At 41.7% G+C, this 17,006-nt stretch overlaps 1 protein-coding gene across 1 annotated transcript in view; it reads right to left on the reverse strand.

The window, feature by feature from the left end:
- TTLL8 (tubulin tyrosine ligase like 8) overlaps positions 1 to 17,006 on the reverse strand; it is a 141,101-nt gene that overhangs the window by 89,674 nt on the left and 34,421 nt on the right. Inside the window, exon 8 of the mRNA XM_030216801.1 lies at positions 3,890 to 4,004. Coding sequence (XP_030072661.1) covers positions 3,890 to 4,004 — 115 coding nt within the window. The remainder of the gene's footprint in view (positions 1 to 3,889; positions 4,005 to 17,006) is intronic.

Raw genomic sequence — 17,006 nt, forward strand, 5'->3', positions numbered from 1 at the left:
TCATCTTTGTCAGATACAACACTGGTTAAAGGAAACAGATTACTGTGCTTGTATGAACAAGCTTAGATATGACATATAACCCATCTACAGTTTTTATTACATTGTCACTCCACTGAATGTTTATTTTAAAAAATCACATCCATTAGACGTGACAAAGGAAAATGGAAATTTAAGAAATCAAGAAAAAAAATTTAAATAAAAAGGAAATAAACAAAAATAATTTAAACACAATTCAAATTACCACCCTCGGTACGCTGCTGGGTACATTTTCAAAATATTTGGGAGGGGGAAAGGCAAATACTTGTTTACTCTTTCCAAAAAAAACTATGACTAGGGGGCACGTAATGAGGCTACTATTTACTACATTTAAAACAAACCAGAGAAAATATTTCTTCACTCAATGTGTAATTAAACCCTACAAGTCGTTGCCACAGAATGTGGTAAAAACAAGTTAGCTTAGCAGGGTTTAAAAAAAAGGTTTAAATTATTTCCTAAAAGGAAAGTCCGTAAGCCATTATTAAGATGGACTTGGGAAAATCCACTGCAGCAGCATAAAATCTGTTTTGCTGTTTTGGGATCTTGCCAGATACTTGTGACCTGGATTGGCCACTGTTGGAAACAGGATACTGGACTTGGTGGACCTTCAGTCTGTCCCAGTATGGCAACGTTTATGTTCTTATCTGAATATGATTCACCTTGAGCTACTACTGAAAAAACTTTGGGTTAAATCAAAATATCTGCAATGGAGATTTTCTGCTATTTTGCCTTTATTTTTTATTATGTATTAAGACACATTTTAAATTAAGTGGTCCTTTTACTAAGCTGTGGTAGGTAAGCAGTAGCATGTGCTTACCATAGCTTAAAATGCCTTACCGTGGGGTGCACTCAGACATCCTGCAGTAATTTTGGCACTAATGCACAATACCCATGTTCTAAAAAATAGATTTTATTTTTTAGGGCTGGGACAGGTGTGGGGGCAAAGAGTAGACATGTTCAGCACTAATCAGCGCAGCTAAGCTACTGCTCGCTAAATAATTAGCACATGAGCCATTATTGCCTACAAAATACTTGGTGGTAAGGGTTCAGGCGCTAACAGGGGAGTAGACAGACTTCGGCAGGAGGGGGGTCCAGAGCCCGAGGTGAGGGGGCACATTTTAGCCCCCCCACCACCATTGCCAACACCCCCCCCCCCGCCCGCAACCCCCCGCCGCCGCCAGCACCACCACGAACAACTTTGCCCCCCCCCCCCCCCGCCGACAACCCTCTCGACCCCCGCCCGCCCCCGCCATCGTCTACCTTTGCTGGAAGGGGGACCCCCAACCCCTGCCAGCCGAAGTCTTCTTCCTTCGTTTGGTTTCCAAGTCTGACGTCCTGCACGTACAACGTGCAGGACGTCAGACTCACAGAAACAGAACGAAGCCCTGCAGGACATCAGACTCAGAAACCAAACGAAGGAAGAAGACTTCGGCTGGCGGGGGTTGGGGTCTCCTGCCAGCAAAGGTAGCAGACAGCAACGGCGGGTTGGCAGCAGGAGGGAGGGTTGAGAGGGTCATCAGCAGGGGGTCCAGGGCCAAATCTACGGGGGCCCAGGCCCCCGTGGCCCAATAGTAGCTATGCCACTGGGTCATGCGCTATTGGGAAAATTAGTATGTGGCCATTAATAGAAAAACTTGGAAATTCGGTCATTCTATGATGCGGAAAAATGGCTTTAGCCTGAGAACGATCTGTGTAAGCACATGCTAAGGCCAAACAGTAAAAGAGTCCCTAAGTGTATGTTCAGAACAGAATATATATATATAGAATATATATATAGAATATAAATCAATAAATTAAATGATTTTTTTTTGGGGGGGGGAAATGAAAAATGAAGTTTCCACAGCTAGGGGTAGTTTATGAAGAAAGGTATACCAGACTGTATAATGAATATCACCACCCAAGTCTATCTTTTGCAAAATGCTAACAAAATAAACCAGAGACACATATCAAGGGAAATTCTTTGACAAATTCCAATGTCTTCTAGCTTTGTATAGCACAGATAAGTCAGAACATCATGCCTGCATGAACATTAATCAAGCCTATTGATGTCTTTATTTTACATAGATTGTATTCTAGAATTTTCGTGCACTATACATCAGATGTGCTAAGCTTTTTTCCCTATAGATCAGTGGCGTAGCCACAGGTGGGCCACTTAGGGCTGAGGCCCACCCAACAGTAGCACACGTTTAGCGGTAGCTGATGGGGATCCCAAGCTCTGCCAGCTGAAGACTTCCCCCTGATGGTGATGAAAACGCTACTCTCCGTAATACCAGCAACTACACATGTTCAGTTTTCAGTGCATGCCTGCTGCAGACTGCCATGGTGGAAAGAAGCGTTTTCCCACCAGCTGAGATATATTTTAGTGGTGGTGGGGGAGGTGGGAGAACACTTGGTACCCCACCCACTTTTTGCCTAGGCTCACCAAAAATCTGTTGTCTAGCTACATTCCTGCTATAGATATAAACTCGGGAAAAACCTTCTGTACATCTCGCCCTGTATGACAGTTGTTAAAAACATATAGCCCTTTGTACTGGATTTAGTCATGCACAGGCACTCCCACTGTTATTCTCATGTTTGTAGTATTGATTAGGTGAAGAACTTGCACTGTTATCTCCTGGCTGTGCACAGCATGAGCACGTGTACTGGCTGTAGGAAACATTTTAAAAATTTACTATTTTCAGACTGCAGTTCTTATTTTGAGACCATGTAGATACAGAGCTGCTGAGTTATCCAGTTCTAGAAATGGAGACTTTTTGGTCAGTCCTGGCTTTGCATTTACATCCTAGAGCAGTATGGCATTTGTAGTCCCTGATTCTACCCCCTTGAAATCATCACCGCAGGTCCCATGATGAATCAGGAGAGTGAACTTACATTATGAGCCCTCCAGGGACAGAAAATTACCTACTGTATCTGACTGTACGCCACTTTGATAGCTTTTGGGCCCTGCAGATGGCATATAAAATAAATAAATAAACAAATAAATATTAGATATTCAGGACTGGCCCAAACTCTTCCTCATGGATCAGGGTAACTTGACAGCTTTATAGATATAGAACAGCTAAGGAGGGGCATCTCTATGACATTTTTGGGTAAGTCTTAGGTACCGTGACATGCAAAGAAGCTCATGACATGTCACTCTGGATGTACTGACTTTCAAGCTCATTTTCAAAGCACTTAGCCTCCCAAAGTTCCATAGAAGCCTATGGAACTTAGCCTCCCAAAGTGCTTTGAAAATATGCCTCTTTATTTTTCTAGGAGTTCCCTAGAAGGCAATTAATGGTGTAAAATATAAAATAAGTGGTTTGAGCAACAAGGTAGGCAAACGTGTCAGTTGTTTGTTTGGACTCAGGTTTGCACCAGTGACTGAAGGGACAATTGTGTTTACCTCTCTGGTGTTTAAACCCACCTCAAAAATGACATTGCTCGGTTCTATAACTGGCAGCTTCTGGACATCCAGTTTGATAAAATGGCCAACATTTACATATATAAATTGCAAAATCAGAATTAATACAGGTAAATGTTGGCACTTACATGGGCAAAGCCCTGTGTAATGCTGCTCTTTATAAGGTACTTTTTTAACGCCAGTTTTTGCAGATTTATTCCTATATGTTCCTGTATTTTACAAAAGGCTCTGCACTCAGCAGAGCCTTTTATACAATACACAGGAAAGTGTGAACATCCCAGCTTTGATGCCCCACACATAACGGAGGATGATCCTTTTAAATCTAAGGATAAAAACACTTAAGGTAGCATGCTGCTTTTTTCTCCAGTAACATGACTCAGCAACATAATCCTCTGAAATTCAGAATGCAAACCCCATAAAAGAATACACAGTTCTATTCAACAGCCTTACCAATAAACTGCTCCCTCTCAGTAGTTGAACAGAGACTATAGCAACGTGGGAAGAAGGAGTCTGGATTTGCTTCTACGTACCAAGACAAGTTTCTCAGGTTCAAGCATAATCCAATCTTAAATTAAAGAGAAAAGATTTTTGTTGGCATCCACTGGTCAATATACAAGGTAACAAAAGCACACGACATAATAATATGAGTTATCAGTCTAAGCATCTATTTTTCTTTGTATCTTCTCAGAATACAGTTCACTTAACTATGGGGCCCTTTTATTATAGGGTATTAAGCCCTTAATACTCAGTTAGCGCATGAGAAAAGGTTACCGCAGAAACACATTAAAGCATTTTGCGATATTTTGCCTGTTTGCGCACACTAACTGCATTACCAATTTTTTAAAATATTTTTTGGAGGGAGCGTGTAATGGGCAGAGAGTGGGTGTTCCTGCATTATACAGCTAGGGCTGGATTCTATATAAGATACAGCGAGTAACGTGCATTAAATTGTGCATGCGATCAATTTACGCACACTACTCAACTGAGTAACAAGTCAATTAGTCATGATAATCAGCAGATAACACCCAATTATCACTAATTGGCAATAATTAGAATTTTGTGCTTCTTTTTAGGCATATCCTACAAAGAGGCGCACGTACATTCCAATGTGCATAGCTGAAAAGGGGGCATGGCCATGGGAGGAGCATGGGCGTGTCAGGGACGTCAATTATATTTACACACGTTGTTATAGAATTTAACAGAATGCACATACTTTTAGGTGTGGGCATGCTTCCCCGGCCTACGCACTATTCTATAAACCGCTCCTTACTGTAGACTTGTTTTATAGAATAGCTCTACGCGTATTATTCGGCATGCCTACATTTTAGACACCATATACAGAATCCAGCCCCTAAAACATTATGATCAACATGTGCTAACTGGGTAACACAGAGTTAACACAGATGCACCTAGTGCTTCCTAAATAGGAGGCGGTAAGTGATCCCACATTAATTTTCTGCATGTCTCTCATACTAATGGGAACATTAGCGCGTGACCTGCAAATATTTTAAAAACCTTTAAAAAGTGTCACATTAAATCTAGGCTTAGCACGTAGGAAAGTCCCACGTTAAGCCCAGATTTTACTGCAATTGGGTAAAATAGTCCCTATATTTCCACATATGGAAGCTATGAGACAATATGCAAACTATTACTGTCACAATGATGTCTGAAGTATGCACTGCGGTAGAAGGAGGGAACCCCAGTTTTTGCACAACAGTGGTTCAATAGTGCCCTTGTGCCAAGTTCTAGAAGAAACCATGATCTGTGACTTTCAGTCAGTGGACAGCTGCTGGAATGTTTAGGCCAAAGGGTAAGGGGTATAGGCAATAAAAATGAAGAAAACCCCTGGGTAGCTGCCGGGGAAGAATCTTGGTGCCTCAGCCCTAATTGCATCTAGTTTCTACCGAGTCAGAAGCTCAAAGGAACACAGGAAAGCTGCTGAATAAAAACATCAATATAAATGATGAGTAAGCATTAACATTGTCCACGGGAAAGTCTTTAGGGGTGGGATGAGGTTCTGACAAAGATCTGACTAGCTGTGTTCCTCAGCCAAGACTGGAGGGTTCTACTGAATTCTGTTCTGGTTTCCTCTAGAGCTGTACTGTACAACCTATGATAACCCAGGACATTGGCTCCCTGACCAATCCCAATACAGAGTGCTACCTCCCAGACGATACTGCAAAATATGCTACCCAAACCTCGCTGAGACTCTCTGAGTTACAACTTCGCAGGGGCAGAACACTTAGAGCAGGGGTGTCAAACACGTGTTCCGATGAGGCCCTTCAACCAGCTCACAACACCTCTGATCCCTATTCATTCAGAGATTCTGCACACAGCCACTATTTCAAGCTTAGATCTCTGAAGCCATCTCCCACACAGCTTCCCCCTACATCAGCAGCAGAAGATGCGTTAATAAGACGTTATCTCCTGCTACCGCAGAATCATTTATGCGAGAACAGATGCAAAATCTCATAACTCTTATCGCAAGACTGGTCCCGCTGCAGCAGGAGTTGACATCTTATTAAAGCAGCATTTTTCAACACAATCTTAAGACTCATTTGTTAAATGATCATGTATTCAGAGGGAGTGGTGGCCGGCCCTGGAGCTAGGGTGGGGGCGGGGCTAGGATGGGGCCCCATCAAATTGGTCTGCACAGGGTCCCGCACTTGCTAAGACCGGCCCTGTCTACCACGAGGCGCTAACCAGGCGGTAATCAGAAGTGTACGCATACTGACGATTACCACCCAGTTATTGCGTGAGACCTTACCACTAAGTCAATGGGTGATGGTAAGGTCTCAGGCTCAAAATGGATGTGCGCTAATTTTTATTTTGCCGCATGTCCATTTTCGGCAAAAAAAAGGCCTTTTTTGCAGGCATGCTGAGAAATGGACCTGCACACGTCCAATACATGTGTCTACACCAGCACAGGACACTTTTCAGTGCACCTTAGTAACAGGGCCCCCGAACGCGTAAACAAACACGCTACCGCAAAATGTGTTAAAGCATTTTGCAGTATTTTGCCTATTAGCATGTGCCAACCCACACGTTAGGTATTTTTTAAAAATATTTTTTGAGGGAGCACGGCATGGGCAAAGAATGGGTGTGAAAGCGTTAACCAGCCGACACATTTGGATTAAACTGGTTAACGCAGAGTTAATGCAGAAGAATTAGTGCCTTGTTTACAAAGGCATGTTAGCATTTTTAACATGAACTAAAAGTTAGCGTGCGCTAATTTTTAGTGTGCCTTTGTAAACAGGGCCCTTAGTGCCTCCTAAACAGGAGGTGGTAAGTGCTCCTGCATTACCTCCCCCCACCACCCTCTGGTAAAACTAATGATTACATTAGCGGGTAACCAAGAAAAAAAAGAAAGAAAATGGTCCAAAACGGTGCCACATTGAATGTAGGCTTAGCACTCACTAAAGCCCAAATTTCAGAGCATTTCAGTGAAAGGGCTCCATGCTTAATGATGGCAGACAATGAAGTGGCCTAGTGGTTAGTGCAGTGGACTTTGATCCTGGGGAACTGAGTTTGATTCCCACTGCAGCTCCTTGTGACTCTGGGCAAGTCACTTAACCCTCCATTGCCCCTGGTACAAATAAGTACCTGAATATACCATGTAAACCGCTTTGAATGTAGTTGCAAAAACCACAGAAAGGCAGTATATCAAGTCCCATTTCCCTTTCCCTATTTGAGATTCTAAATGGAATGTTGCTACTATTTGAGATTCTACATGGAATGTTTCTATTTCACTAGCAACATTCCATGTAGAAGCCTGTCCTTGCAGATCAGCAACGCGGCCGCACAGGCTTCTGTTTCTGTGAGTCTGACGTCCTGCACGTATGTGCAGGACGTCAGACTCACAGAAACAGAAGCCTGCACGGCTGCATTGCTGATCTGCAAGGGCAGGCGAGGAGTAGCCTAGTGGTTAGTGCAGTGGACTTTGATCCTGGGGAACTGAGTTCGATTCCCACTGTAGCTCCTTGTGACTCTGGAAAGTCACTTAACCCTCCATTGCCCCTGGTACAAATAAGTACCTGAATATACTATGTAAACCACTTTGAATGTAGTTGCAAAAAACCACAGAAAGGTGGTATATCAAGTCCCATTTCCCATTTAAAGTCATTCAGAATTGGTTAGCTACAACATCAGTGGGGAGCCCCCTCCCCCAATTAGGTGCAACATATCTAAGAAGAATCCCCCGGGGGGTGACCCTCTTAAAGTACACTTTTTCTAATGTGCCCTGATATTGAAACGAGTTTGACACACCTGACCTACATGTTAGCCTAAGGAAAAGGAGTTAGGTTGCTCCCTTTCTATCTAGTCAAAGATTCCACAGAAAAGGAAGTTTTGCAGGGGAAACATACATACAATCCCAATGCATACAAAACCCTCTGTTTCGCTACATACATATTAGCAGAACTTCTCATTACACACACAAAATACACAACTACCCCCACCAAATAACAAACTGCATGACTGCAAATTAGAAATAAAAAAAATGCAAACAAAAAAAAAACATTCTTTTCCACTCCAAACTCACCCTACCCTTCCCTTCCTATTCCCGACAGAACAGGAGGGAAAAGGGGAAAACAAGAAGAGAGGGGCTGAATCACAGAGCAGAGTGGCTGCTTAGCTCTGTTTGATCCACTCTAACCTCAAATTCCTCTCACCCTAGCTCATAAAAGCAGGGACTCGGAAACAGCTGTAATAGTCCTCAAGGAACTTGTGAGCCTTCGTTTGAACTGGTTTAGCTTTCCCAGAAAAAGCTAAGAAGCAAGGTCTTTGTATGCTGCTGGCATGATCTCAAGAAGCAATTTCTTCTGCCTATGACTGTACTTGTGAATGGGAATTGTAAATAACCTTTCCATGCAAATAAAATGACTCATGTTTGGAACCCCACTTTCTGGAGTGGTCTGAATTGTGTAAGGGAGTAAGGAATCAATAAAGCAATATAGGAGCCTTTATGTAAATCTAGACTCCTCAGTGGACCAGAGATATTTCTCTGAATGCTAATGTCTCCCGTCCACTGAGAAGTCTGGTTAGCCTTTCCAGCAGATTGTCTCACCCCCTCCAGTACACCATATAGCAAATTTTATAAAGACTTTTTCATTCCCATATGCCAGTATGCACACATAATAAGCCTCTTATAAAATTACCTCATGCCTAAAAGTATAAGTGTTGCAATTAGGCGCATACTTGTACCCGATATTACAGTTTGGGTAAAATGCAGGTAGAATCACAATTTACCCATATACGTTGAATATAAGAGTTAAGCCTGCTCCTAAAAAGGCATCTATGTTCTTGGTTTTAGTCTTGCTGCTATTTCTATAGGTTTTGTATATTCTATAAAAACTCATAGGCTTATCTGTGTCTTTATAAAGTAGCCTAAGTAGAGAGGTGTGGTAGCCGTGTTAGTCCACTCTTAAAGGTTATCAATAGAAAACAAACAAAATAAAACATGGAAAAGAAAATAAGATGATACCTTTTTTATTGGACATAACTTAATACATTTCTTGATTAGCTTTCGAAGGTTGCCCTTCTTCGTCAGATCGAAAATAAGCAAATGTGGTAGCTGATAGTATATATAAGTGAAACATCCAAGCATTTCATTGACAGTCTAGCAGGGTGGGGGTGGGTAGGAGGTATGCATGGGGACATCAAAGCATTTCATTGATAGTCTGGGTTTTCTAGCCCATTATAAACCTTCGAAAGCTAATCAAGAAATGTATTAAGTTATGTCCAATAAAAAAGGTATCATCTTATTTTCTTTTCCATGTTTTATTTTGTTTGATTTCTATTGATAACCTAAAGTAGCCTAGAAATAGCCGCCTCCACACATAGACAACAAGTTATAAAAATACTATCCATAAAGATTCAAGCATAATTTTTAAACCTCCTATCAGGACAGATAACCCCCATCCCACATTTATACTATCAGCTTTTGGGGCCCTTTTACAAAGCTGTGGTAAGTACTAACGTGTGCTTACTGCAACAAAAAATGGCTTACCATGGGGTGTGCTGAGGGCCTGCAGTAATTTTGGGATGTGCACACACTACCCCTGTACTGGGGTGGGTCTTGGGGCAGAGAGTGGGGGTTTCTGTGTTAATCGGTAACTCCATTTCCATTGTTAACTCTCTTAAAGTTCTGATGTGGAACTTACATTTGCTACCCATATCTCTAATGTAGTATCAACCTTTTTTTTATATAGACTTCATCAGATAAGATTGCTTTGTCCATTTCTTCACATCTTGACACGTCTTGGTATTTACAAATATTGACAATTGTAATGCCCCATATAATGGGTTACGTCAATGTGATCTCCTTTGTCTTCAAATAATACAGAGTACTGCTGTTAAATTGATCTCCGGTAGTTGGAAATACGATCACGTTACCTCTCTTCTATGACAACAACACTGGCTCCCTGATTCATAAAACTCTTATTTTTGATCAACCAACCATTCTGTCCCAGTACCGACTTTCTTAGTCCCCTGCTCGATCATTGCATTCTGCGGACCAATTTCTCCCAGTTGGGTCTACTCTTCACACAGTACCCTTGGCCACTCTTTGGAAGACAATGTTCTCATTTACAGGACCAGTTCTTTGGAACACCCTCCCTGTTGAGCTGCGGCAACTCCAGCCCCATGGAGAATTCAAAACTGCCCTGAAAACGTATTTTTTAGGCAACTGTATGGTTCTATCATATGATTTTTTTTATGCCAACTGACTTTTTTGTCTACCTCCAGGAACGTTGTGATTGCAATACTTAATCTATTCCCCTCTCCTATTTTTCTCTGTCTCCCTTTTGCCCCTCCCTCACCAACTTTCTATTTCTTCCTTTGTCTTTCCTATGGATATTGTATTTCCTTTCCCCCTTTGGGTTATTTTCGTTGAAGATATTGTGAACCTCTGTGATGGCATGTGCTGTACTGTGGTATATCAAATAAAGGAAACTTGAAAATACATGGGCATTGCGATGCACTAACCAATCAGCACAGATTTAGCAAGTAAGTCCCTACTGCCTACAAAAGAGGTGGCAGTAGGGGCTCATGAGCTAATGAGAAAATTAGTGCAAGGCCATTAATAAGGAAAATAGAAAAATCGGCCATTTTACCCCAGCAGTAAAAATGGACTTAGTGCATGGGAATGGCCTGCGTAAGGCTGCTCTAAGGCCACTTTTTACCACTGTTTTGGAAATGGTCCCCTAAATATTCAAGGTTTTCTCTCATTATTGAGTATCTGTGTGAAAACGTCAACACAAATTTAAAAAATATATATAATAATTTGGACAATATTACGGCTATATTGGAACAGTCACTGGATAACATCACTGAAAGAGCGACGCTGATTGTGTCTTTTGTATTTCAACAAGACTTAAATTCAATCATGAGACTTTACTTTAAATCAGCGAATCATAATTTTGGAGGAGAAAAAATTTGGCTTTATCCTGATGTGACAAAAGTCATTCAACAAAGAAGGAAAATGTTTCTATCAATGAAGTTAAAGACAATAGAATTAGGAGGATCTTTCCTCTTGGTATATCCATGTAAATGTATTCTAAGGTAAAATCAGATAAAATATGTCTTTTATATGCCTGATCAGCTTAAGTCTTTCCTAGACGCAAAACAATGATGGAGACTTTGAATAGTAAATGAGAATCACGGCGACACATTTTCTTTTAAGGCTGTAACAAATTGTTATATTATATCTTCACTAAATTCCTACCCCCTCCCCTCATATAGGGGTCTAATGAAGCCAATATATGTTATGAAAAATGAATTTATTTTAGTTTGTAACAGTAATGTTCTTAATGGCTGTATTTCACTTAACAGAATGTACCTGTTTAAGTTTGCAGAAAATTAATAAAAATGATAAATCATAGAAATATATATAATAGAAATGAACTTGGAACTGTAGAGTATGTGCAGCACGACACACGCACAGCATATACACTAAACAATTCTGATTCTTTGAAACAGAATTTAGCCTGTTTTTTTATAACTATTTGACATTATACAATCTACTCTTGTTGTTTTGTCAGCAAATCACTAAGTTCTCTTATTTCTGTCATTGTGATACTCAGCCTTTCAAGCGCTGTGACATTTCAAATAATTAGATTTAGAGTGACTGTTATCCTACTAGCAAACAAAGCCAGGTTGCTATGGCTGCCAGTAATAATGCTTACAATAAGACAACACTACCAATCAACAGAAACAAAGATTCCTGGACTGGTAGTCCTGACAGGAATTTAAAAAATGGCTCCTAATGTATTTGCTGAAGAAACAGAACTCAAGGAAATAGCACACTGTGCCCTTTAAGGTGAAAGCACAAACAAAGGAAGAAGGTGAAATGAAAGCTCTCCTAACATTCTTCCTCTTAAAAAACCCACGTCATTTATCTGAGGCCTCAGTTTTCATGTGGAAGACCATAAAGTCCAATTTGGGATTTCATTTTCCTACTGTGTATGGATTAGTTATTGGAGGGATCACAATTTTTGAAGAAGGGCCAAACTAGCAAACACATTTCAACATGAGAGCCACGGCAAGTGCTGGATAAAGCAGATGGGGGGGGGGGGGGGGGGCTCGCCAATGATTTAACCAGTCCAACTGCTCAGCCATACTCAGAACAATATATGTAAATTGTTTCATTCTCCAGCCGCATAGAAACAGAGTAAAATGAGGGCAGATAAAAACCATATGGCCTATCCAGTCTGCTAGTCCATGACATCTAGAGGGGCATTTTTGAAAGGGACATCCAAGTTGCGATTTGGACGTCCTTGCAAAACGGCGAAATCCAGAGGTGGGGAAACCCGTATTTTCGAAACAAGATGGACGTCCATCTTTCATTTCAAAAATACTGTCAGAGACGTCCAAATCCTTAAATTTGGACGTGCCTAGACATGGATGTTCCTGACTTTCAGCGATTTTCGAAACCAAAGACGTCCATGTCAAAAATGTCCTAATGCAAGCCATCTGGGCGTGGGAGGAGCCAGCACTTGTAGTGCACTGGTCCCCCTGACATGCCAGGACACCAACCAGGCACCCCAGAGGGCACTGCAGTGGACTTCATAAAATGCTCCCAGGAACATAGCTCCCTTACCTTGTGTACTGAGCCCCCCAACCCCCCCCCCCCAAAACCCACTACACACAACTGAACACCACTACCATAGCCCTTACAAGTAAAGGGGACACCTATATATGGGTACAGTGGGTTTTGGAGAGCTCGCTGTTTCCTCCACAAATATAACAGGTAGGGGGGTATGGGCCTGGGTCCGCTTGTCTGAAGTGTACTGCAGTACCCACTAAAACTGCTCCTGGGACCTGCATGCGCTGTCAGGGACCTGAGTATGACATCTGAGGCTGGCACGGCATATTTTTAAAGATGTTTTTTGAGGGTGGGAGGGGGTTAGTGACCACTGGGGGAGTAACGGGAAGCCATCCCCAATTCTCTCCGATCGTCATGTGGTCATTTCGAGCACCTTTTTGTGCCTTATTCATAAGAAAAACACGTCTGGGTGAAAACGTCCAAGTGTTCGTCAGGGACATCCTTTATGGGTCAAAGATGTCCAAGTGTTAGGCACGCCCAAGTCCCACCATCGCTATGCCTCCGACACGCCTCCTTGAACTACTACTACTACTATTTAGCATTTCTATAGCGCTACAAGGCATACGCAGCGCTGCACAAACATAGAAGAAAGACAGTCCCTGCTCAAAGAGCTTACAATCTGGACGTCCTTGCGACGGACTGCAGTTGGAGACGTCCAAAATCAGGCTTCGATTATACCGATTTGGAAGTCCCCTGGAGAAGGACGTCCATCTTCCGATTTATGTCGAAAGATGGACGTCCTTCTCTTTCGAAAATGAGGCCACTACTCTCCTTTTCACTCCTTTAGAGATCCTATGTACTTGTTCCACAAATTCATCATCCTTTCTGTGAAGAAGTATTTCCTCATGTTACTTCTGAGTCTGTCCCCTTTCACCTTCATCCTATGCCCCCTCATTCTAGAGCCTTCCTTTCAACTGAAAGAGTCTCACCACTTGTGCACCTATATCACGTAGATATTTAAACATCTTTATCCTATCTCCCCTCTCCCACCTTTCTTCCAAAAGTATACATATTGAGGGGGTATTTTACTAAGCTGCACTAGCGTTTTTGGTGTGTGCTAAAAATATGCATGCTATAAACACTAGAGACACCCTAATATTCCTATGGGTGTCTCTAGTGTTTAGTGTGCACTAAAAATGCTAGTGCAACTTAGTAAAAGACTCCCTGAGATTTTTAAACCTGTCCCATATGCTTTCTGCCCTCTCCTCCATACCACTATTAGTACTTCTCTCACCCTCCCTCTACTTATTTATTTATTTATTTATTTATTGCATTTGTATCCCACATTTTCCCACCTTTTTGCAGGCTCAGTGTGGCTTACAATAAGATATGAATAATGGAAATACATTTGTTACAACTTGGTTATGGATTTACATTGTACAGAGTTGTGCAAGACATTCGAAAATCATTAGGAATATAACAATGGGACATCAACATAGATACATTGGAAGGAGACAGTGGGAAACTAAAAGGGCAGTGTTAGACACAAAGACATATGGTGTACATAGTTCCGTGAATAAATGTATGATTGACTGGATTACGGGATGAGGGATCAGAAGTGGATGTATGTTGCATTGATGAACAGTGAGTATGGACTCTATGTGTTTTGGCTCTTTCCGTAAGTTTTTTCAAACAGGTGAGTCTTCAGTAGTTTACGGAAGGAAGCTTGTTCGTTAATCATTCTTAGGTTGCGCGGTAGTGTATTCCAAGACTGCGTGCTCATGTGGGAAAAGGTTGACGCGTGTAGCGTCTTGTATTTCAGCCCTTGCAAGTGGGAAGTGGAGGTTGAGGTGTGTTCGGGATGATCTTTTAACGTTTCTGGGTGGTAGGTCTATTAGATCAGACATGTACGCTGGGGCTTCGCCGTAAATGATCTTATGGACTAATGTGCAAACTTTAAAAGCAACGTGTTCCTTAAGTGGAAGCCAATGTAATTTCTCTTGTAGTGGTTTTGCCCTTTCATATCTTGGTTTTCCGAAGATGAGCCTGGCTGCTGTGTTCTGGGCTGTTTGAAGTTTCCTCAGTATTTGCTCTTTGCAGCCTGCGTATAGTGAGTTGCAGTAATCCAGATGGCTGAGGACGAGGGATTGCACTAGGCTGCGGAAGACGAATCTTGGGAAGAATGGTCTTATCCTTTTCAATTTCCACATGCAGTAGAACATCTTCTTGGTTATGTTGTTTGCGTGGGTTTCGAGTGTTAGGTGGCGGTCGATAGTGACTCCAAGGATTTTTAGCGTTTCTGAGATTGGGAGGTTTAGGTTTGGTGTGTTTATCGCGTTGAATTCATTTTTGTTGTATTGGGAGGTGAGTATCAGGCATTGGGTTTTTTCTGCATTTAGTTTCAGGCGGAATGCATCTGCCCATGTGTACAGGATGTGTAGACTTTGATTGATTTCGTTTGAGATTTCTTTGGTGTCTTGTTTGAATGGGATGTATATTGTCACATCATCGGCGTATATATATGGGTTGAGGTTATGGTTTGATAGGAGTTTTGCTAAAGGGATCATCATTAGGTTGAATATCCTCCATTATTTATTTATTGATATCATTTATACCCCACCTATTACCACATAAAGCAGCCCCTAAGCAGCTTACAATGAACTAAAGAAGCAGTTACAATGACAGTAGAAAGGGACCGGAGGAAGAAGGGAATATTAATACAATATTTAATCAGATAAGTGGCAAGGAATCGGATCTTGACTCGCTGAGACATGACCAGTTCTTAAAGCAGCAGTAAAGATTTTTCTTTTAGTTGTTATTCATGTTTTCAGAGCTCTGCATTCCAGAGGATTTTATTTCTCCTTTAACATCCTCATCATCCTGGTTAGGATTGGGAACATCATTTAAAATGCTGAAGATTTCTTCATTTGTTGCCTTGCTTTGATGGCATTAGTCAAACTGGTAGCAACTGGATAACCCGGAAGAGAGCTATTGCTTTCATCTTCATATTTATAAATGCACGCTGGGGTTGGCGGTGTCAATGCAGAAAAGGCAACAGGGACAATATCCAGTATCCTCTCTGATGGTAAGAGAATCTCATGCACTTTTCTAAAACTTCTTTTACAAAGTTTTTGGTTTGGGCTTATCAAGGTCCTGGGTAAGACAATCTGACCAATCTTTCCAGCTCCAGCAGAACTGAAAGGTACTCAAGTGGTGGGAGAACCAGTTAATTAACCTGTCTATGCAGGTTGTACTCATTGAATCCAAATGCAGATAGAACATTTCAGTGGCCTGCGCAAGGACTTGTGGTAGAGATCCTATATGGACGTAAGATGTGTATTTCTTGCCAGCAATCCTGTTTCATTTTCTGAATCTGAGCCCAAAGGCAGTCTAAATACGGCAAACAACAGCTGAACGGCGTCTGCGACTGGCACTTCCTCCGAAATAGCAGGGCAGCAGAGGCAGCGCCGGCCCAGCTGATAGCAAGGATGGGAAGGGTGGAGACACGCCGGCGATGGAGCAATGACGAACAGCCGCTCTCCCCAAGATTTTGAACCGGAACAAAGACAACAAGAAGAGAATCTGATCACCGCGGTACTCAAGGAAGCTGGCACGATCAAAAACTGGCCAAATCAAAGCTCAAGAAAAGGGTTTATCCTTTTCCATTATTGTTTTGCATGGCATATTAAAATATTTTGGTGATCCAATTCCATTACCACACCTGCACATGAGCTGCCACTGTGTAAGTGCTTTAATAAATACATGACTTGTTCATACTCATGTTGCTGCTCACAATTTTTCTGATGGCTTACATAAGAACATAAGTGTTGCCTACTGGGACAGACCGAAGGTCCATCAAGTCCTATATCCTATTTCCAACAGTGGCCAATCCAGGTCACAAGTACCTGGCAAGATCCCAGAAAAGCAAAACATCCTAATAATGGCGTATGGACTTTTCTTTTAGGAAATTATCCAAACCTTTTTTTAAATCCTGCTAAGCTAACTGCTTTTACCACATTCTCTGGTAACAAATTCCAGAATTTAATTATTGAGTGAAGAAATATATTCTCCAATTTGTTTTAAATTTACTACTTAATAGCTTCATTGTGTGCCCCTAGTCGTAGTATTTTTTTAAAGAGTAAACAAGCGATTGATGTCTACCTGTTCCACTGCACTCAGAATTTTCTAGTTCTTCATCATATCTCCCCTCAACCGTCTCTTCTCCAAGCTGAAGAGCCCTAGCTGTTTTAGCATTTCCTCATAGGGATGTAATCCCATCCCCTTTATCTTTTCATCACTCAAGTTTGTCTTTCCTCATCTTTGACACACATTACAAATGGTCTACAATCACCTGGAACACACAGCAAAAAAAAAAAAATGACAGCATTCACACAGTCCTTTCTCGATTTCTGATCCATATTAAGGTTGGATCAAGGTTGAAGCAATCCAGAGGCAGTTACATCATGGCCCATGCAGAGTTGGGGGCCCATAGCTGTCAGACAGCAGCACTCCTGATTAGCATCA

The sequence above is a fragment of the Microcaecilia unicolor genome, chromosome 10 (assembly GCF_901765095.1).
Source record: "Microcaecilia unicolor chromosome 10, aMicUni1.1, whole genome shotgun sequence".
NCBI classification, from domain to species: Eukaryota; Metazoa; Chordata; class Amphibia; order Gymnophiona; family Siphonopidae; genus Microcaecilia; species Microcaecilia unicolor.